General features: G+C 45.4%; 1 protein-coding gene across 3 annotated transcripts in view; it reads left to right on the top strand.

Moving 5' to 3' along the window:
• Positions 1 to 23499, top strand: part of LOC138284927 (prolyl endopeptidase FAP-like) — a 551554-nt gene that overhangs the window by 140252 nt on the left and 387803 nt on the right. For all 3 annotated transcript variants that reach the window (XM_069224259.1, XM_069224257.1, XM_069224258.1), the window contains one exon: positions 23365 to 23468. In XM_069224259.1, coding sequence (XP_069080360.1) covers positions 23365 to 23468 — 104 coding nt within the window. The remainder of the gene's footprint in view (positions 1 to 23364; positions 23469 to 23499) is intronic.

The raw sequence follows: 23499 nt of genomic DNA, 5'->3' as shown, positions 1-23499 counted from the left end.
GAACTAACAATCACACAATACATCACCATACACAAACAGAGGTGGTATGGCAACAGCAACGATAGAGGGGAAGCTAGGGATGTACAATATGTCACAGACATGAAGCATAATACATCACTTACATCCCCACAGGTGCCCCAGCCAATCCCAGTGGCAAGGAGGTGCCACGACTATCCAGTCCCCCAACAGAAGATGCCCCCAGTGATGATAGTAACTCTGGACTTCTGGATCTGGAAGAACTTCCTGGCCCATCAGGGACCACTGGTCAGTCGGCCACCCCAGCCCACTCACAGTCCACCACAGAGCCTCCCCCATCAGTATCCAACACCACAGCACCCCCCAACGTCCCCACACTTTTGTCCCCTATACATGTTAATCAGCAGTGTTCCCACCTGTACAGGGACCCCAGTCCACACCTCACAGCCAAGACAATCAGGGTCTTGGGGTCAGTGGCAGTAGGCATACCGTTCAGGGGACGGAGGCCCAGGGGAATAGGGACACTGGGAGGACAGCTGTGCGCCATGTGGAGGGCAGGTCCAGGAGGCAGTCAATAATGTCCTGGGGGTTTACCAACAATCCCAGGACAAAATGGGCCAGATATTTACCAACATGCAGGAGACCAAGCGGCTGCAGGAGGTATACCATCAGGAGATCAGGGAAGATTTGCAGGCCCTCAACACCACCATGGTCTCCATCGCAGGGGTACTGGCAGATATGGCCAACATCATGAGGGAATGGAGAGCACACCAGCAGGCCCCTACCACTTGCCAGTCTACTGACCAGCCCTCTACTTGTGCTGCAGCTAGGGGACATGAGGTCCTGGCACAGGACCCACAGGCCACCAGCACACCTCCCCCTGCAGAAGGTGAACCACCCCGCAAACGTTCCCTGTGACCCAGACAGAAGCCAGAGACACTTGCCAAGACCAAGACCACTGCCAGGAAATTAGACCCTCCTGAATGTTTCTCAGGTGTCTGACTCTGTCACCTTGTCCACTCTGAGCTGCCTTTGCTGCCCTTCCGATGGCCCCTTGGACACTGGAGCTGTGCTACAAACAGACTGGAACAATACCCTGGACTTACCTCTACCATCACCCCTTTCCATTGCACTTTTCCATCTATAATTTGCACTACAGTAAACACTCTTGAACATAACTTGAGTGATAGTGTTTTATTTGATGAAAATGTGCAATTATGGAAACAGTCACATCTTGTGCAAATGATGTGAACACTGTGATAGCATACAATGAATGACCTGTAGCTGTCTGTAGTCATCACATCAGTACACAGTTGTTGTAACACCAACATCTGCAAAATGAGAAGGCATAGGTGACAGTAAGTTGAGATGCAAAGGAAGTTAGGGCCATATGTACGAAAGCTTTTTCCCATAGACACAGAACGGGTAAAATCCTTTCGTACATCTGGCCCTAAATGTCATCCTGCTACAGCCACACAGAAAACATGAATAGTCAGAGGAATGGTCAGTTACACTGTCTCCCCTGTGTGTGATTGGAAGTATTGACATATAACTGATGTTCTGTTGTCCACATCCTCATCCTCTGCCTCCTCATCCTCACTGTCCTCAGGGTCCACTGCTGCCACAAGGGCATTTCTAATCTCCTCCTCCTGCAGAGACGGCTAATGTCATCTGAGGGCCAGGTTGTGCAACAAGCAGCATGCTACTACTCTCTGGTAGACCTTCTCAGGTGAGTAGCTCAGGGATCCACCTGTCAGATGGAGGCATCTGAATCAGGTCTTCAGGAGGCTGAAGGGACGTTTGATGATACGCCTGGTTCGCCCATGTGAATCTTTACACTGATTCTCAGCCCCTGTCTTGGCCTTCCTCACAGGGGGCAGGAGCCACAATAGGTTTGGGTAGCCAGAGTCACCTGCAAGTATTGAGGGAAAAACATTAGCCTTACACAATGGTATGGGGATAACTCTTGAAGGACTACACAGACACACATTGCGTGGGGATTCAGGCTCACCTATTAGCCACACACTGTGCCTCTGTAGTTGTGCCATCACATTTGGAATGCTGCTATTCCTCAGGACGAAGGCGTCATGCACTGACCAAGGATATTTGGCAGTGACATGGGAGATGTACTGGTCAGCCAGGCACACCATTTGGACATTGAGTGAGTAAAAACTTCCTATTCCTGAACACCTGTTCATTGTGGTGGGGGGGACAAACGCAATATGTGTTCCGTCAATCGCCCCAATAATATTGGGTATATGTCCCATTGCATCAAATCCTACCTTCACAGTGGCCAAATCTTCCACCTGGGGGAAAGCTATGTAGCTGCACATGTGTTTGACCAAGGCAGACAAAACCCTTGCAGCACGATTGAGAACATTGGCTGTGATATTCCTGCTGCCAAGCCCACTGTCACTTGGAAAGAACCAGTTGCCTGGAAATGAACACTGATAGAACTTTTACAAGAGGGGGGATCCCAGTGGGATGATGAATAGATGGTATCAGATCAGGCTCCAATTGGGCACACAGTTCTGTGATTGTGGCTCTGTCCAGTCTAGAGGTGGGTATTATGTGCCTGTCCCCCAGTGTAGCCAAGTCCACAAGGGGTCTGTACACGGGGGCTTGTCTTCTCTTCCTATTCATCTGCAGTGGTAGGTATCTAAGGGACACAAGAGTGAGTAGACTGTCACAATTTGAACAACAGAACCACCACCTCAGTGTACGTAGAGTATTAATGTGATGGGACAATGGGAATGGCAATGTATGTGCAAATTATAGCAATGACGCAGTTCTCGATTATCTGAATGTTGTCCACCACCATAAAATGGCACACGCCTGTCCTGTATTCAGGGACAGGTGGAAGTGAGGTAACTATGCCGACGTTGGGCGTCATGGTGGAAGGCTGTCTTGCACCACCATGCTATTCCTCATTGGCTAACATGGGGCTCTATGGAGTACAGTGGCCAATGGGGATCACCTGCGGCGGTGACGGTGTACACCGCCGCGGACATGACCACCATTTTCTATCTAGAACCTCACTTGATTCCTGACTTTCCACAGGACAACACCTACACTGCATGTGCTGCTGTGACCTGTGTCTGGATCCTGCTATGTCTTATGTGACCGGGGAAAGGGCCCCTGCCTTTGCTTGTGAGGAGTTGGAGCGCTTGGTGGATGGGGTCCTACCCCAGTATGAACAGCTGTATGGGCCTCCAGACCAACAGGTGAGTACACGTTGGGCACGATGCATGTGAGAAGGTTGCATGGAGATGTGTGTGCAAGCATCGGGTCATTTTGGGGGCGGTATGTCTCGTGGTAGTGTACATGGTGGGCACCGGGTGATATGTGTGCCAATGGAGATGGAATATGTGCGACAGGCTGGTTTGTATGTGTAATGTTGTCCTCCTGTCTGTATTACCTCTGCAGGTCAGCGCCCATCAGAAGAAGAGATTGTGGCATGCCATCGCCAAGGATGTGTGGACCCTGGGGGTCTACAGCAGGCAGAGTACCCACTGTAGGAAAAGGTGAGAAGGACCTGAGACGCTGGGCCCAGAAGACTGCGTAGGCCCAGCTGGAGATGGCCTCCCAACAAGGGTGAGTGACCATTGGAACCTGACCCCCTGATGGCCCGCGTACTGGTGGTGGCCTACCCAGAGCTGGATGGGCGCTTGAGGGCAACACAGCAGCCACAAGGGGGTGAGTGCAGTGGACGTACCACAATAATTGGTAGGTGGCATGGGATCCTGGAGGTGGGTGTCAGTTAGTGATGATTGAAATGTAAAGCCATATAGTTCACTTTGCATGGGCCAAAATACTGCGCAGATCGTATTTTGCCAACAGCGAACTACTCTTGACGTGGGATTGTGGATCGCTTACCATGGCTCGTGCAAATTAAACTATACAGCTTTACATTTCTCCCTACGTACCTTTGGAAAGACTTAGGGGGTCATTTTGACCTCAGCGGTCTTTTTGAAAGACCGCCGAGGGACCGCCGTGCGGAAGACCACCAGCGCAGGCGGTTTGCCGCTCGGCCTATTATGACCGTTGGCAGCTCTCCGGCCCTTTATGGACGGAGAGCCGCCAACAGCCATACTGGCGGGCGGCGGGGAAGTGGAGGTTGTTCCACCTCCACCGCCACACCAACAGAACACTGCCCAGCGAATCACGTCCGGTGATTCGCCGTGGCGGTGTTCTGTTGGCGGTGTGGTGTCGGCGGAGCTGCCCCCATGGCTCTCGTCCCCTCCCGGAGGATCGTCGGACCAGGTAAGTCGATCGTCCGTGAGGGGAGGGGACTGGAGGGGTGTGGTGTGTTGTGTGGGTGCATGGGGGTGTGCGTCTGTGTATGTAGAGGGGGTGTGTGAGTGCGTGTATGCTTGCGGGGGTGTTGTGTGTATGGGAATGAGTGTGTGTATGTCTGTGGGTATGTCTGTATGGTTGTGTGCATGTATGTTTGAATGTGGGTGTGCGTGTCTGACTGTGTGTGTGGATGTTGGCATGTATGTCGGTATGTGTGCGTGTAAGTATGTAGGTGGTGCCTGCATGCGTGTCATGTGGGTATGGGTGAAGTGATGTTGGGGGTCGGGGTGGGGAGGGGGGCCCTGCCACCTTTGGGGGGTGGCAGGGGTGGTGGGGGGAGAGGGGAGGGAGTCGGGGTAGGGGTGGGGGAGACCCCTATCAGCGCCAGGGAAGGGATTCCCTGGCACTGATAGTGCTTATCGCCATGGATTTCATGGCGGTTCAAACTGCTGGAAATCCACGGCGGTAAGCCGGGTCCAAATACCTCTGGCGGTATAGTGACGGCCGCCGGGCTGGAGACCCAGGTCTCCAGCCCGGCGGGCGGACCGGAAAACCGGCGGATGACCATGGCGGTAACCGCCACGGTCATAATTCCATGAAGGGAGACCGCCAGCCTGTTGGCGGTCTTACCGCCACTTCTCCGCCTTCCGCCAGGGTCATAATGACCCCCTTAATTATATTTACTCCACTGCGCCAGCACTTCTGGACAGGCAAAATTCCTTCATCTAGGTGGAACTTATTTTCTTGTGGACACACTTTTTTCACAGAGAAGCTTTTGCTTCTGGGCTCATGCCAATTTCGTTTTTCTTACTCTTGGAAATTTTCGTAACCTTGACAATGTCATGTAATTGACAAAACTTGGATTGGCTGTCCTGTTTAAACATGTGGAATGAAGATACTTATGTAACATATGAACTGATTCTCAAATTTCTTTAGGAATAAAAGAAGATAACTACATATGGTCTGACTACGTATGGTTTATAAAACGTTTATGAAACACAGAAGACTTGAGAATACCATTGGGATTAATCAAAGGGATACATTCTTGGACCCCTGTCTATCTATCTATCTATAGTGTGCTATGGTTGTATTGTCTTTGAATTCATTATGTATTTTTATGCATATCTCTACTTGTTGGTAGCAGGGTAGACAGCCATTTAGCACCATAGGTGGACCTCAGAATTAAGAGGTTACCACCTTTATACATTGGGACACTTATGAGAAGTGCATTTTGTTCATTTACCTTCACTACCACTCCACTGTCTGTACCCTTTGGAAAGGGCAAACTGTGTGTCAGCCCAGCACCCTCCTCAAGGGCCTCCCTTCACCCCATGCTAGTAAAACTCTTGCACTTTAGGGACCGAGATGCAATTCTCCACGCAGCCAACCACGCAGGCATGCTTCATGTGGAGGACAAGGTCATTATGCTGTTCCGTAACTATACCTGTGATGTCCAGTGCCAATGCTCCTCATTCCTGGAAGTCGAGAAGCTGTTACACCAACTGGAGGCACAATACTCATTATTATTCCCAGCCGAACTCAAAATAATGGTGGATGTTACCACTACTTTTTTCATGGACCCCAAAAAGGTCGGGGACTGGCCTGATCACAACCAAAGAAAGCTGCCACAACCACAGACCAAACCTACGGCATCCTCGTCCACCCCTTAAGGACTATGATGGGGAAAACCTTGAGTGAGATCCACCCTGATCATCTACAGCTTCTCCACCTAACTTGGAACAGAAAATAGCAGACTGTAGGCGTGCCCTCCAGACAGCGTTCAACTTGGGCATCACCACAGTGGTCACAGACAATGAGAAGGTCCTACATATCTTCTTCTCTGATGAGAACACCATCCAGTCCCAGGAATTACTGAAAGACTTGCAATCTCCCCCATTGGTGACACTGCAAACTTCTGACAACCTTATTTAACTTTTAAACTCCTCAGCACTGAACGTTTGGCCACACCTCAGCACGGTTCCTGGCCATATCTTAATCTACAGCTGGAAAGACATTGCTGAAGCACAGCTCCTCTTCTCATAACTCTCCATGTGATCTATAATCACCCCCTCTTTTTTCCCTCTTCTTTACACCTTTGACTCCAAACACCACCTATGAGGAGATGACAACACAAAAGGCCTGGGCCCCTGGCATCCTCCAGATAGACACAGCTCAATACTCTCAAGCATAACAAGGGCACCGGGGTTATCCTTCACACATCTACTATCAACCACCTCCCCACCTTACGCTAGAGTTAGCAATTGATGTCTAGTTTGGGAATACCACCAGTTGTGGTAGGCCCCCTATATTGGGATTGTTTTACCCTCATGTTGATACAGTTCCCCCTACGCTTTCACCCCACATAATCCTTCCATACCAGCAGGCAGGCCATTTAACAGAAATCGGGCAACACCAAGTTAGCTTGGCTAGGTGACACTACTTTACAGTGGTCCTAACCACCCCACTACCTATCTCTCCTTCATGCCACTATGACCCCCCGGCCAACATCTGTTTCCTCACATTAAACATTCGAGGAATGCACTCTGTTAGAAAACACTATGCTATTTATTCACATATCAAGTGCCAACAGGCTAAAATCAGGCTCAAATCATTCTCCTGCAGGAGGCACATATCACCAATAGAGAGTTAGACCACTTGCACAAACTTGGAGAGCCCTAATTTATGCTACAACCTATACAGCATATGCAAGGGGCACCTTGATATGTTTGCTTGATGCATCCTGTTCCAGGAACAAGGTTTAACCATTGACAGAGAGGGCCGCTAGGTCCTCCTTGAAGGTCATCTATATGGCTAGCCACTGCTCTTAGAAAATATTTGCACTCCTAACTCTGAGCAGGGAACTTTCTAGGACACACTATAGACAACACTCGCTCATAAAACGTTTTACCATGGGTATTAGGGGAAAACTATAATTGTGTACTTGACCTTATCCTAAACAAGTCACACATCCCGTTGCCCCATTGCACCCCCCACACACACACTGGCATGCTGCTAAAAGATGCATAGCGTATGCAGAACTCAGAGACTCAGCTCTGTTCCTTTCAATCCATACCCCACAATCACCATGTCCTACTAGACCGATTCCTGTGCTCTCCTCCACTACTGCCCCTCATCCAACACCCAGACTAATTAGGATTCACAGTCTCTGACCATGACACTCATAATGGATCTCCACTGGATGCCCCCACCTCCCATGTGGAAACTACAAAGGGACTGCTTAAAGGACACGTTATTCAGAAACTAACAAAGTGATCATATCATAAACTAGTTCTCTGAAACCATAACACAGCCTTCACTAGAGCACTGGAATGGGACTCTTTCAAGGAGGGGACCAGAGGAATTTGCATATAAAAGATAGTAGGTGTCTGCAGTACCTTAGAACGGGACATATCACAGGCCATCCAAAACCTTGCCAGCCTAAGTAAAGAGACAGACACCCACCCAGTGCTTTCCCCCCAGTTCACAGAGGTAAGGACCAAATAAATAGCTCTGCTAGAGAACCCGAGATGCTAACATGTTACGGTACATGCATCCAAGGTACACAGGGAAGAAGACAAGGCAGGCAGGCTCCTGGCCTGGCTCATTTTGTAGGAATCCACAACTCACCCCATTACTGAAATAGTGAACCTCCAGGGCCCCACGGTTCATCTTAAGCTGATATTTTGCAGGCCTTTTACAATTACTATTCATCCATATACAATGTTCCACCGTCTACTTCTGTTAGCCTCTCTGAGATTTTCCTTGAACACATACCTCTCCCTTCCATTTCATAGCCCACTAGACTCTCCCTGGACGTGACTATCACAACTGCAGACGTGGCACAGGTGAATTTTGACCTTGTTCGTAACAAAACACTGGGCCTCAAGAGTAGTTTTATAGTACCTTTTCATCCCTGCTAGCTGCCCACCTCACAGAAATGTATGAGGCAGCACTACAATCCATTGAACTTCCACATACACTACATAAGTCCCAACTGATCTCTATCCCTCAACCAGACAGAGACCCAACATGCCTGGCCTTTTACAGGCTTAACGCTATTCTTGTTGTGGATTTCAAAATATTAGGCTGACAGGTACCCCACTGGATACACACAGATTCTCCCACAACTTGTTCACACAGATAAAAACAGCTTTGTACTGTGACTTAGAACATCCCACAACATCCGTCACCTTTTCCACATACAGGACCAAGTCCACGGCCTCTTCCCAAGGAGGCCTGCCTCATTCTTGACCTGGTAAAGGCTTTTCATATTTTGACTTGGCAGTACCTCTTTGTGATTCTTCTTGGAATATGGATTGGGACTAGAAGGGGTATACCCAACTATTATACTCCAAATCTATCTCCTGGATTCATCTGGGCTGCCTCATCTCAACTCCCTTCTCAATTGACTGAGGCATGTGACAAGAGTGCCCATGCACTCCACTTTTATTTGCATTCACAATGAAATGCCTACACATGAAGGGCAGGGAGTGGGGTATCCCCTCGCAGACGGGATTCATGTGGTGTCTCTATACGTGAAGAATTTACTTTTATATCTCTGAGATGTAACCATAAACCTCATGCTATTTTGAGACATACTGGCTGAATTCGCCTCCACTGCTTGAATGGAGATTAGCTGGGCAAAATTCACCACATACTCCTTATGTCTAAACCAACAGCCTCTTCAGGTGAACTTAAGCAATATCTGTCTAAGCTGGTTCTTGCAAGCAGATTTCTGGGAGTCTATTTATATAACATACCCCCACAGATCTCTATGAAGGGAATCATCGAAAGAGCCCAGTTACACTTCTGACTAACTCTTCCATTGGCCCCCGTAGAACAAATAGCTTTGGCAAAGATGGTTATCCTACCCCGCTTTCTTTATTATGTTGTGAACTTCCCAGTTGTTCTGCCATGCTCCTTCTTCAAAGAGCTAGACACTCTCCTAACTACAATCATCTGGGGCACCCAGTCGCCCTCTGTACATTACAATTGCTGTTGGACTGGGGAGGAATGGATGTGCCATCCTTCGAGGCATATTTGTTTGGTGGTGCAGCTCAAGTGGCTGTCTCATTGGATCATGGGCTATTACCTGGGAGAACCCACCAGTGAGGAGGGGCCTGCCCTGATTCTGGCAATTCAAGGCCTTCTCCTCCCGAAACTGCAGCCTTTCAATACATGGTTCTTACAAGTAATAGTAGCCCAGACATGCATGATATGAATAAATTGACTTTCCTATACCACCCCACTACATGCCCCGATAGTTCCTCTGGTTGAATTACCCAGCCACTCAGCCACTCAGGATTCTACACAGCGAGAGCCTTGAGGGCCTGGGCAGACCACTGTGTACTTACTGCAGGCAATTTGTTTTCTGATGGACATCTTCTCTCTTTGAACAGTTGGCTGAGAAATACAGCCTTCTGCCAGGGCAATTCATTTTACATAGGCAACTCACTCACACTTGCCAAACACTCTGGGATGCCATAGAGGGGGAGCCTCGCACTCACCCAGTCCTCCAATCTATCCCACTTATGGGTACTGACTATCACCTTAATACATGGCTATACAGAACTGTTAGAAATGTGGTCTTTGGTTGGCTGTCAGGGTACCCCCTGTCCAAGCAAGGACCTTCACTCTAGTCAGGGTATGTCACACACAATCCAAATTATCCTGTGCCCACCCTCTGGTAGCTTGGCACTGAGCAGTCAGGCATAACTTAGAAGGCAAGGTGTAAAGTATTTGTGCAATAAATAATGCAATAACACAGTATAACACCCCAAAATACACCACACAGTGTTTAGAAAACGATAGAATATTTATCTGGTTAAATGCAGGTCAAAACAATCAAGATTTGATATGTAAATGTTGAAATATCAGTTTAGAGAATGATAAGAAGAGTCTTAAGTTCTTAAAAAACAATAAGTGTCTCTTGCAAGCACAAAGTACCTGGTTTGTATCTAAATTCTCCGCAAGGAGCTGCGGAGGAGTAGATGCATGGAAAACGGGTAGGTATGCGTCTGTGTATCCGGGAGAATACAGACGATGCGTCTATATTTATCCACGAAGTCAGGGCCTTGTGTCGATTTCCGGCGCAAAAACGTGGATCCTCTTCAGGTTGCGGGGTATTTGGATGCCCCGGGGATGGTGCAGAGAAATCCTGGGTGTGCAGGCCGAAATCACAGGAGCTGCATCGATCCGGTGGGCGGGGCAGGGAAATTTCTGTCGCAAGGCAGGCACTGCATTGATTCTTCTCGCAGGAACTCGGGCTGCATCGTTCCAGCTCGGCTATGCGATGATCCAGTAAGCCGTGCGCCAAAGTACTGGTCGCAACGCTGGCGATATGTCGATCTCCACTCGGGGAGCCAGGCTGCGTCACTCCGGTTCAGCGTGTGATGCAGGCTGTGCGTTTAATTTTTGCCGCACAAGGAGTTCTTTGCAGGATGAAGTCTGTTTGGTCCTGAGACTTTAAGGAACAGGAGACAAACTCTATTTAATCCCTTGGAGAGCACTTCTCAGCAGAGCCAGAGGGCAGCAAGGCAGCAGGGCAACAGCAGAGCAGCGGTTCTTTGCAGAGAAGCAGTCAGGTGAGTCCTTTGGGCACCAAGGGAGTTCCTTTTGGCAGGTTGCAGGTTCTGTTTCAGAGTTTCTTCACCAGTTGTATCTTGTCCAGAAGTGACTGAGTTGGTAGGGGCAGAGGCCCTGTTTATGTACCCAAATGTGCCTTTGAAGTTGGAGAGACTTCAAAGAGTGGCTTAGAAGTTCACAAGGTCCCCTTTCAGTTCCATCCTGTCTGCCAAGGTCCCAGTAGGGGGTTTGGCAGTCCAATGGTGTGAGGGCAGGCCACTGTCCTTTGACATGTAAGAGTCAGGCCCTCTACCCTCCCAGCCCAGGAAGACCCATTCAGTATGCAGATGTGTACAGGTGTGACTGAGCATCCTGTGTTTGGGGTTGTCTGAGTGAAATGCACAAGGGAGCTGTCAACGAACCCAGCCAGACGTGGATTGTAAGGCACAGAAGGATTTAAGTGCAGAGAAATGCTCACTTTCTAAAAGTGCCATTTCTTAAACAGTAATATTAAATCCAACTTCACCAGTAAGCAGGATTTTGTATTACCATTCTGGCCATACAAAATAGGACCTTGTTACTTCTTTCGGATCAGAATCTACCACTCAAACAGTATATGAGGGTAGCCCCAATGTTCACAGCAGTGTAAAACAAATTTAGGGGTTTTACATTACCAGGACATATAAACTACACATATATATGTCCTGCTTTTTATCTACATAGCACCCTGTCCTGTGGGTTACCTAGGGCCTACCTTAGAGGTGACTTACATGTAGAAAAAGGGGAGTTTAAGGCTTGGCAAGTACTTTTAAATGTCATGTCGAATTAGGGCTACTTATGTGGGTGGCACAATCAGTGCTGCAGGCGCACTAGTAGCATTTAGTCTACGGGCCCTGTGCACATGTAGTGCACTTTACTGGGGACTTACAAGCAGATTAAATAAGCCAATTGGGTAGGAACCAATGTCACCATGTTTTCAGGGAGAGAGCATATGCACTTTAGCACTGGTAGCAGTCCTAAAACCAGCAAAAACAGTGTTAAAAAAAGTGGAGGGAGGCAAGCAAAAAGTTAGGGGTGACCACCCTAAGGCTGTCTGGTCTAACAAGAGCCATACACAAGGTTACACTTGTTTGCTTAACAACAACATCAAAAATGGAAGGATGATTTTGGGAGGATACTTCATGACAAGGAATGGGACAAAGCACTCCAGTTCCCCAAAATCGAATCCTGAAACTCCTGCTTAACAAACATACAGGACTTCATACTTCATAGGGCATATATAACCCCAGTACAATTGAACACACAAACAAACTCCCTATGCTGCTAGGCTCTGGATGCTGACCTTAAACACATGCTTTGGACATCTCCAGCTCTTCAGAGCTATTGGTGCTTAGTTCACACCACCTTACAAACAGTAACATCACTCACAGACATTTACACGTGGGAAGCATTTTCCTTGGCACCCTTAAATGCAAGAAACAACAAATAGTGGGAGCCTGCTTTGTGTCATTAGCATTTCTCCTGGCTAAACATACCTTAACACCTCATTGGCGATCCCTCGCAGTCCTGCCAGTAACCACCTGGCATTGGGTGATGCAAAAGTGGGGTGCTGCCAAAGAGGAAGCCCTCCAATATGAGAAGGTACAACACATACAGAAACACCAGATTTTCCCCCAATGGGCAGCAATAGTAACATGCTTCTAACAGCAGGTGAACAATGATGATCTTCACCCGTGACCTCACACACCCCAAACATTCTTAATACCTAGCACCACTGCCAGTGGTTCCAGCATCAGCACCCTGAGGCAACCAACTTAGGTTCACCCCTGCGCACAAGCTGCTACCTAAAATGCCTACATGCCCAAACAAGCTGCAATATCATCACTTCCATACACTCACACCTTACCCTGTCACTTACTCACTGCCCCCTATACTCTCTGTTTTCCCTATTGTGATCAGAACAATCCGGCATATGCCAGAGATGTTAAAGAACTCTTAAACAAGGTGAAATCACTACTGTTTGTATACTCTGATTGCTGGAACTCACTGGAACTATAAGTACAACTTTGCCTTGCTGTCTTCCTCAAATGGTATTAATCATTATTGTTATCTGCATTTGAAAATCCAATACAAATATTTAATTTAAGAAATGGGTGACCGCGTTAGAAAGCATTTATTGTAAATGAAGATTTCCCTCTTGTGCCTAAAGTATCGTTTTGAAGCAGTCACGCTGGAAGCTTCAATGCACGCATGATGAAGAACATAATTCTATGAACTATTGTTTGAAAAATGTTTCCTATTATGTTGCACATTTCTAGAGTGCAGATGCTAGGGAAGCAAATGGAAGATTTAACTTACATTAAGAAATTGGTTAGTGCTAAGAAACTTTAATGTTGGAGTAGTTGTTTTTAATTTGCCATTGGGACCTAACCATGATCATACAATGATGAGTTTGCAGTTTTATTAATTAGTATGCACAAATTATGTATAAAAAGGTTTGGGGGCCACTTTCCATTCTCCTCCCAAGACTCTATCAGATTATTTTAAGACCCTCTCTTAGGTTGCTGTCAGCGTTATTTATGATTGTGACACTTAATATTTTCGTAGATTTAGTTGCTTAAACAGAGATTTTGTTATGGTTTGTGATTCTGTATTTCTCTATCTGAGCCTTCAAAGGAGATTTAGGCTTTTCTCAGTGTCCTTTTGTTAACAATTTTGTTATAAATCTATTTTTCACTATTCTGATCTACAGCTCAGTTTTCAAATGGTCCTGAGTTTTATTCTTATTTTTTAACTCTGCTAGAATAATATTTGTTAAAGAGGAAATGTAGGAAGTTGGCTCTGTATATACTATCTCAAAGTAAGAGATAGTGTGCACAGAGTATAAGGGTTCCCCTTAGAGGTAAGATAGTGGCAAAATTAGAGAATTCTAATGCTCTATTTTGTGGTAGTGTGGTCGAGCAGTAGGCTTATCAGAGGGTAGTGTTAAGCATTTGTTGTACACACTCAGGCAATAAATGAGGAACACACACTCAAAGACTTAACTCCAGGCCAATAGGTTTTATATAGTAAAATATATTTTCTTAATTTATTTTTAGAACCACAAGTTCAAGATTTGAAGTAAATACATAAAATGCAATGTACTCCACACAGGTAAGTTAGGAACTTTGAATTAGAGCAGTAGCATACACAGTTTTAGTTAAAATGGCAATAAGCTATTTTAAAAGTGGACACAGTGCACAAATCAACAGTTCCTGGGGGAGGTAAGTAATGGTTAGTTTTTCAGGTAAGTAAGGCACTTACAAGTTCAAATTCCTGGGCACAGGCAGCCCACTGTTGGGGGTTCAAGGCAACCCCAAAGTTACCACACCAGCAGCACAGGGCCGGTCAGGTGCAGAGGTCAAAGAGGAGCCTAAAATACATAGGCGCCCATGAAGAACAAGGGTGCTCTGGTTACAGTCTGCCAGCAGGTAAGTACCCGTGTCCTAGGAGGGCAGACCTGGGGGGTTTTGTAGAGCACTAGGGGGGACACAAGTAGGCACACAAAACACACCCTCAGAGGCACAGGGGTGGCCGGGTGCAGTGTGCTAAGCAGGCGTTGGGTTTTATGTAAGAATGAATGGAGGGACCCGGGGGTCACTCTAGTGGTGCAGGCAGGGCACAGGGGGGCTTCTTGGGCCAGCCACTGACCGGGCTAGGCAGGGGGTCGCCTCGGGTCATTCCTGCACTGAAGTTCGGTTCCTTTTGGTCCTGGGGGCTGCAGCTGCATTGCATGGTCCAGTAGTCGAGGTTCTTGTTACAGGCAGTCACGGTCAGGGGGAGCCTCTGGATTCTCTCTGCATGTGTCGCTGTGGGGGGCCAGCGGGCTCGTCTCGAGTTACTCACGAGGTCACAGTTGCCTGGGAGTCCTCCCTGTAGTGTTGGTTCTCTGGAGCTCGTGCCGGGGGTGTCGGGTGCAGAGGGTAAGGTCTCAAGCTTCCGGCGGGAAGAGTGAGTTCTTTCAAAGTTGCTTCTTTGTTGCAAAGATGTTGCTGTGAGTGAACAGTGACACTGTTCTCGGGAGTTTCTTGGTCGTTCAGGTTTCAGGGCAGTCCTCTGAGGCTTCAGAGGTCGCTGGTCACTGTTGGATGTGTCGCTGTTGCAGTTTTCTTCGAGTCAGGAGACAGGCTGGTAGGGCTGGGGCCGAAACAGTTGTCATCTTCGTCGTCTCTGCAGGGCTTTCAGGTCAGCAGTCCTTCTTCTTGTTTCAGGTTGCAGGAATCTGATTTCCTGGGGTGCCCCTAAATACTAAATTTAGGGGAGTGTTTAGGTCAGGGGGGGTAGTTGTCAATGGCTACTGTCCTGGAGGGTGGCTACACCCTCTTTGGGCCTCCTCCCTGAATGGAGGTGGGCACATCCCTAATCCTATTGGGGGAATCCTCCAAACTCAAGATGGAGGAATACTAAAGGCAGGGATCACCTCAAGTAAGGACACCTTAGGGGCTGTCCTGACTGGTGGGTGACTCCTCCTTGTTTTTCTCATTATCTCTTCCAGCCTTGCTGCCAATAGTGGGGGCAGTGGCCGGAGGGGCGTCATCTCCCCTAGCTTGGATGCCTTGGGGTGCTGTAACAAAAGGCATGAGCCTTTGAGGCTCACCACCAGGTGTTACAGTTCCTGCTGGGGAAGGTGAGAAGCACCTCCACCCAGTACAGGCTTTGTTCCTGGCCACAGAGTGACAAAGGCACTCTCCCCATGTGGTCAGCAACTCGTCTGGTTGTGGCAGGCTGGCAGAAACTGGTCAGCCTAGCACTAGGAGTCAGAATGGTATTCAGGGGGCATCTCTAAGATTCCCTCTGGGTGTATTTTACAGTAAATCCCACGCTGGCATCAGTGTGCATTTATTGTGCTGAGAAGTTTGAAACCAATCTTCCCAGATTTCAGTGTAGCCATTATGGAATAGTGGAGTTCATATTTGACAAACTCCAAGACCATATACTCTTTATGGCTACTCTGCACTTACAATGTCTAAGGTTTTGCTTAGACACTGTAGAGACATAGCGCTCATGCACATATGCCCTCACCTGTGGTATAGTGCACCCTGCCTTAGGGCTGTAAGGCCTGCTAGAGGGGTGACTTACCTATGCCACAGGCAGTGTGAGGTCGGCATGCACTCTGAGAGGAGTGCCATGTCGACTTAGTCATTTTCTCCCCACCAGCACACAGAAGCTGTGAAGCAGTGTGCATGTGCTGAGAGAGGGGTCCCCAGGGGGGCATAATACATGCTGCAGCCCTTAGGGACCTTCCCTAGCATCCAGGCCCTTGGTACCAGGGGCACCATTTACAAGGGTCTTATCTGAGGGCCAGGGCTGTGCCAATTGTGCAGGCAAAGGTACAGTTTAGGGAAAGAACACTGGTGCAGGGGCCTGGTTAGCAGGGTCCCAGCATACTTTCAATCATAACTGGCATCAGCAAAAGGCAAAAAATTAGCAGGTAACCATGCCAAGGATGCATTTCCATACAGGAGAGTAGTCTTTTAACCTCTTGATCAACGAGAAAAAACAGTGTCCCTGCCCTGAGTGCGGATGTAAAGATACTACTTGTAATTGCTCTCTGTGAATTCCCAAAGTCATAAACTTAGACCTGTGGTCTAAGTTTATACCAAACATTTACGTTCCTCTTTGTGGATCGGGCCCATAGTTCCTAGTGATCTTTGAGCCAAATTGAGCCTAAATGCAGATTAACTTCAGTTTGCAGCACCCCTGGTCATGGTCAGAAAGTCCAATGCTCCGTAGCTTCCTCTAAAGCCTGTTGATTGTCTTAGGAAGAGTTTCAAACCAATTATTTTAACTACATGAGTCTTGACACAATGTTTTTTCTTTTCTGGTAGAATCTTAAATTTTGTGGTTCATTTTCATTGATTTCCAGTTTCAGTGGTGCACGACAATCACCACAATTTATCCTTAATTTCCATTATTCCCTTATTCTTTTTTAGTTTGGTAGTACATTTTTGTAATACTTCTGCTATTAATGTCCAAAGCAATGTATGTAAATGACAAGTCTGTCAGTTGTCAGACTTTAGATAATCACAAACAAAAGTGATAGTAAAAAACTAAAGGCTTTGATTAGGTTTGGTGAATTGGTTTATGCTCCAGAATTCAGTGGTGCACAACTCCACAAATTTTGTGTTCCCTCCAGTTCATTTAGAGGTGAGAGATCCACCTGATATTTGATAGTGGGCCTTTCGCTGACTCCATTCTCTGAAGCCTTCAGCCACCAGCCCACCCACAAAAGAGCCTTCATTTCTGTCCCTCAGAAGTCTATTTTGAGTTGCACTTGAAGTCTGCTAATCTAAAATATACACTGGTGTTGTTTACATTTTTATCTGCTGTGTTCTTTTAGGAATTCCAGTTGACCAGTTAAAAATGATCCCTACTTTTTCAAGTTGCAGCTATGGCATTTTAAATGACACATGCTAGGTAGAAAGATCCAGTTCAGTGCAATTGCAGAACTAGGGGCATGATTTAGATCTTGGCGGAGGGGTTATTTCTTCGCAACGGTGACAGATATCACGTCCACCAAAATCTAAATACCATTGTTTTCTATGGTATTTAGATTTCAGCGGAGAGGATATCTGTTATCGTTGTGATGGAGTAATAATCCCCCTGCCACAATCTAAATCAGGCCCCAAGTAATGGTGGCTGTCTAATGGTATCTACCAGCTTAGTGGGTACTTATATCTACTCAATAGATTCTCCCTGCTTGACAGGACAAACCTGGACACAGTCTAATATCCAAAAACCCATATGATGCAAATGGGTGAAGAAGAAACCAATTTCCACTGGACAATTGGAAGTACATTCTTTGTTACGGATTTTTGTTGCAATTAAGTGTTTCAGCTTTTGACGGATTGGCGTATCAGCCTTCCTCTTTTATTAGAGTTCATTGAATGGTCTCTTCTCAGCAGGTTTTTGATCTTGTATGCACAAATTAGCAATGAGTGCCAAAGGCTGTAAAACACAACAATACAAATACTATGGCAACTTTCTTAATGGTTTGGACAAGTACTGTATTTAAGAGGAATACATTGTTTTATTTGATAAAGAGCAAATACTACACAACAAATCTGATCCCGTAACATGATTATGATGCAAATGCAACCTATAAGCAACTGGGTTATGGGCTGAGGTGGGGGTCAAAGCTCTACACATGCAACAACAATAACACTTGTAAGAGTGAACCACAAAAGTTGAAGAGCAGGTGCCATGGATGCTCATCACTGTAGCGCAAAGAGCTGGTCAAGTTCACAGAGGGTTGTTGCTGTAGCTTCGTGTTGGCAGTCATCGCAGGTTGTTATTGCTGTAGCATGAAGTGCAGGTCTCGTATTGTCAGTTGTCACTGGTGGTTCTCTGGTGGTCACTGTTGGAGTGCAGAGCAGGTCTTACCTCAACTTCACGTTGGCAGCCATCGCAGGCACCAGAGTCTTGCCATGGAGTCTCCCGTTTGCAGTTGCAATGAGCCCCAGACATCAGGATTTTCTTCTTCTCTGATGGCAGCCAAGGGTTCTGGACCTTGGTAGTCACTGCTGGGAGATTAGGAACTCAGGGACTCAGGGGCCAGCAATGCTCACACAGGTCCAGTTGCAGGTCCAGACAGCTACAGGGAGGCCTCTGAAGCTTGTTGTTTACCTGTATCACACACAGGCGGTCAGTCAATGGATCCATGAAGTCGCTCTGTTAGCCTTGGATTAAGGCAAGCAGGATAAATCTTCTTTCTCAGAGAACAAGGCAGCCCATTCAAGCAGCAGGTCAGTCCTTCTTCTGTAACCTCAACAAGGCCAGCAGTGTTTATTTTGATGAGTGGCTGTGGTGTTCCAGTATTTATATCTGCTGCCAGCCTGGGTGGTGGGTTTCACTGTCCTTCCCCCACATTTGGTTCTAGAACATTCTTCCCCATCCCAGTCAAGTTTCCAATTTGTCTGGGGGTGAAAAAAGCAGGGCTGGTGTCAGATTTCTTAATGTGTGCAAAGCCCATTCAATTATAAATCGGGCTGGGTACAGTCCCTCCCAATCATCCTGAAAGGATGGTCCATCCGGTCCATACCTAAGCCTAACTTGTGTTATTGTCTGGAAGCAATATGCAAACCATGGTGCAAGGGTGCCTAAACTACAAGGATAATTTTTTTGGTGCAGGAAGGTGTACCTTCCCTCACGAAAACAATCTTACAAAGCACTTTCTTCTTTCTTTGTTTGTTGCAGAATGCAGCATACACAGAGTGCCTGTTTTCCAAAGCTAAAGTTACATTTTTTGTTGTCTAGAAGTATTTTTGTGGGTGCACAGTCTCTGCACATAAAAATATAGTTTTGGCCTATTGTTGTATGTGCATCGGCTCCGCGCTTGTTAACATACTACCCTTAAATCCCTTTGTAAAACCGAAATAATCATAAAGTTACACAAAGGTATGTGTGTTTACCTTTGTGAATCAGACCCAGATGAGGAAATGACAAGAAGAAAAAAAAAATCTCCTCATTACGCCAGGCTCTGGGAGGAAGAGTGATTTCATCCAAGTGCAGGTTTGAAACATTTGTAAATCTAGGATTGAATGAAATCCATTGATGGATACACAAGGGAACACACAAGTTCCACCCATTGAATGCCTCCCATCACAAAATGTAACATAATGCAGAGCAAGCCACTCTGTTGCGCTTCATTTCTGTACAAAGCCACTCAAGGTGGTGCAAGTCACCCCTTCCATGGCTTTGTAAGTATCTATTAGCATTTTGAGTTGTGGCTGTGCCGCATAAGTCAGTCTTAAAGTTAAAATTGATTTAATGAAAACATAGATGAAGGATTGAATGAACATCCTAACTTGTTTCAACTTAAGATAGAAAACAATCCAGGGATAACATTGACTGTGAAAGCTAGCTTGTTTAGGAATGTAATGGTTAAAATGTGATCATCAAAAATTACTGAAGTGCCCAGTGCCTGATAGATTTTTTTTAAATCAAGAAAAAGCACCATTGTCTAATATTTCTTTCTCTGAGGGAAAATCATCAGATTTATTCATTCACAATAGCCCATCATCTATAAACTAAATAATTTGGGTAATTTTCAGGCTTTTGGTGCTAGGCAGATGTAGACAAAATGCATATAGCTTCTATTATTACTGACCAGTGACTCTGCTGTTCAGCCCAATATTCCAAGATCAAGAAACAGAGAAGGGTCTGCTTCAGAGGTACCTATTTCAACCATGTAAATTAAAAATAGTATTTGGAAATTATAGAACCATTTCTCAGATTCAATGTTGTTGTTTAATGCAGAGTGCCATGCAATGTTTCTAGTCCACTCATTTAATGTGTGTCTAGAGCAGCCATCTCCCCTTGTGGTTGGTTGAGTGTTTCTGTAATTGGTATTTATGCTCAAGTCAGTTAAATGAATCCTTTGGCTTATATTTGCTCAGTGTTTCATTTGGAAGCTAGTGGAAAATGGGATGTTCATCTTAAGGGGCTGACTTTCTCTTGTACCTAGGCAATGAAACTGCTAGTACAATTTGACTACTCCAATGGATGATTTTCTATGGACCCTCTGTGTAGGGTCTACAAAATCAAAATACATTCCCTAATCGCTTTTGAGGTGGCAAATTGGTTAGGAAGAGATCATCCAAGTTTGGCACAGTTAGAGGGTATTTTATGGAGTCAGGTTTTGGTGCTAGCTCCAAGTACCCTAATGTGTGCTGCTAATAGTGACCTGGCCTGCATGCATTATTTTAAGTAAATAATTAATGTTATGTTATTTTATGCTATGTTATGTAATGTTATGTTATATGTTAGGTGTTATGTATTGTTATGTGATGTTATGTTGTGTTATGTTATGCTATGTTATGTGTGTTTTTATGGCACACTAATCACCCTTGAGGTTGTAACCCTCTGTAGAGGATGAAATTGGTAGAAGATTAGAGGTGTATCTTATAAACTTTCTGGCTGTTGCTACAAAGGAAACTTTTTGAGTTTGAGAGTGAGCTAATTTTATACAAGTTATAAAAATGGACATTTAAGGTCCTATAAAAGGAAACCATTTCTTCACACTCTTCTCACCTTATCAAAGTTATTTGGATAGATTAAACAGTGGATGATAAAATGTCTTTTTTAATGCCAGGCATGAGGGATGAAACATTGTTTTGATGCAGTCAATTTATAAATGTTATGCTTTTCTTCTATTTATCTTAAAATTACAAGAGCGTGTTAACAATCCAGTAAGATAATGAAGAAAAAAATGACAGCTTTATAGCTTAAACATTTCAAAACAATTAATAGAAATAAGGTGAAATATATTAATATCACTACCTTTGTAATTGTCTGCATCGCTCTATGGAGCTTGTGTATTCTTATCTCTGGGACAGCTGAAGCCAATGGAGGGTAAATTGGAGAACCCAACAAATAGTGGTCTGCTTAGGATTTGTCTGCTTTGAATGATCTTTGCTTCTGGCAGGTTTGTATGCCAGGATCTCTTCCGTGTACTAGAGTTCATGAGTCCTCAGTCTGATGTGCATAGCCCAATTACTTCCTAGAATAAGTGGTGCTGAAGTATTTTTAGAACTTGCATTAGATTCCTTGGCATCTCTTGTCATAGACTATTTCATTTCAGAAAGATGATTTATGGAATGTGACAGCTGTGCCCCCTTGTTTCATCCTTTCGTGGCAAATTTTTGAACAGTATTTAGACCTCAAGCTCCTGCTGTACAAGCACAAAATATAGCTGCATTGTGGGAATATTTTAGATTCACATATACAGTGACATAGGAATCCATTTAGAATCAAATGTTGAGTCATCAATCTGGTTGGCCCATGAGCCCAGCAGAGACTCACTTGTAGCATTTGAAGTTTCTCGCCATTTTGGTGGAATTGTTTTTCATGAAACTGATTGTCATGCGCGCCAGAGAGTAAGGTCATGTCGGCCTGATTCACATTTTTCTGGTTCAACCAAAATAAACACTCAAAGTAAGGGTTTTATAATACTAAATTCAATAAAGTCATGTTCCTGGCATGCTGGAACTTTCATTCCAATTTACTGGACACATTTTATTTATATTTTCCTGCACATTATCACTGTGCCTAACAAGGTGGACCTTGGCAGAAAGAAAACTCAACTTCAGAAGATCTGTCACAGATAGTCCAAGCCTATTGAGGCATTGTGAAAGCAATGAGGCCTTTACAATCTTGATATCTGAGATCCACATCCTTAATTAGTAATATATTCAACTAGTTTATGTATTAGGAAACAAGAAATGCGAATTCTAGCAAACTAATGCTCTAATTAACTCAAGTTTTGTGTGAATGCTTGCACAACCCACTTGGGTGCACATATTAGAATGAACTCGCTGATCATAAGGCCTGCTTGTGCAGCTCTAAATACCATTGCATTGTGCAATTACCCTTGAAAACAATAGTAAATATGCAGCTTCATGCCACAGCATGCCTGGAAAAAGCTGCCAAATGGATGGCTAACTGCTGCCTAAAATTAAATGTCAATAAAACTGAACTATTGATCTTAGGGAACTGTCTAGCTCTGTCACTGGGGATCAGCTGGCCAGTCTGTTTGTGGACTTCTCTGATTCCCAGCTCCTATGTCAAGAATTTGGAAATGTGGCTGGATACAGCCCTAGTCATGGATGTCCAAGCAACAAAAACTGGCCCCCTCCTGTTGCAGACAATGAAGGATCATTTGTGAGATACTTGATCTTATTCCCGAGGATTCAAGAAGAACTGTGGTCCAATCTTCAGTGCTTCCCTGCTTGGACTATTGCAGTTCCCTCTACCTCGGTACACTGACATATGTGACACAAAATCGAAAGAAGCCATGATATTGTTACATTGCCTTCCAATTGAAGCCAGAGTTACATTTAAATTACTATGTTTGGCACATAGAGCAATGAAGAATAAGGACCCTCCAGAGATCAGAGATCTTATCTCCCTTTACTTTCCTACCAGATTGCTTCGATGTGCTCAGGGTCGACTATTGACCGTTCCAAAGACTTAGAGATCCACATTGTGAATCTGGTTCCTAAACTTTGGAACTCAATGCCACTGGAGCTCATGCATCTGGAGGAGGAACCAAGATTCAGGAAAATGGTTAAAGCTTGGCTATTTCCACAATAACTGTGGTTGCTTCATGTCACTTCACACTTTAGTGTAATCCGCTAACTCCTATTTAGTGCTGGGATGCCTCAGGGTACTTATGTGCTTTATAAATACATAAACATAAACACTCTTTCTAATGTTTCTATTATTTTTACTTCAAGAATACTTTGGAACTTTCAGTTGCATGCTGCGCTTAGAGCCTTTGCTGGTTGTGTTACTCATAAGTGCTTCTTTTTTATCATTGCAGGTGGGTTAAAATCCACGTAGGCTCATGAACTCAATACAAATCATCTTCATTGTACCGAAATGTAAAACAGTTTTAAAAATGAAAACTATTTACACAGATCAAAATGTTTACATGATTTTCTTCTTTCTGTAAGAACTATATAACATTGAAATTAATTTCCTTTCAAGGCAGGGACTAAAAATCCAACTGTCAGATTGTTCACAGTGAAAACAGATGCTCCAAGAGATGTGTATTTGATGGAAGTCCCTGTGCCTTCAGTGATGGCATCTAGGTGAGAGTCTATCTAATTATATTTTTTATTA

This window comes from Pleurodeles waltl, chromosome 3_1 (genome assembly GCF_031143425.1).
Source record: "Pleurodeles waltl isolate 20211129_DDA chromosome 3_1, aPleWal1.hap1.20221129, whole genome shotgun sequence".
NCBI lineage: Eukaryota > Metazoa > Chordata > Amphibia > Caudata > Salamandridae > Pleurodeles > Pleurodeles waltl.
Note: the sequence above shows the minus strand (reverse complement) of the source record. Positions and strands in the feature narration are given on the sequence as shown.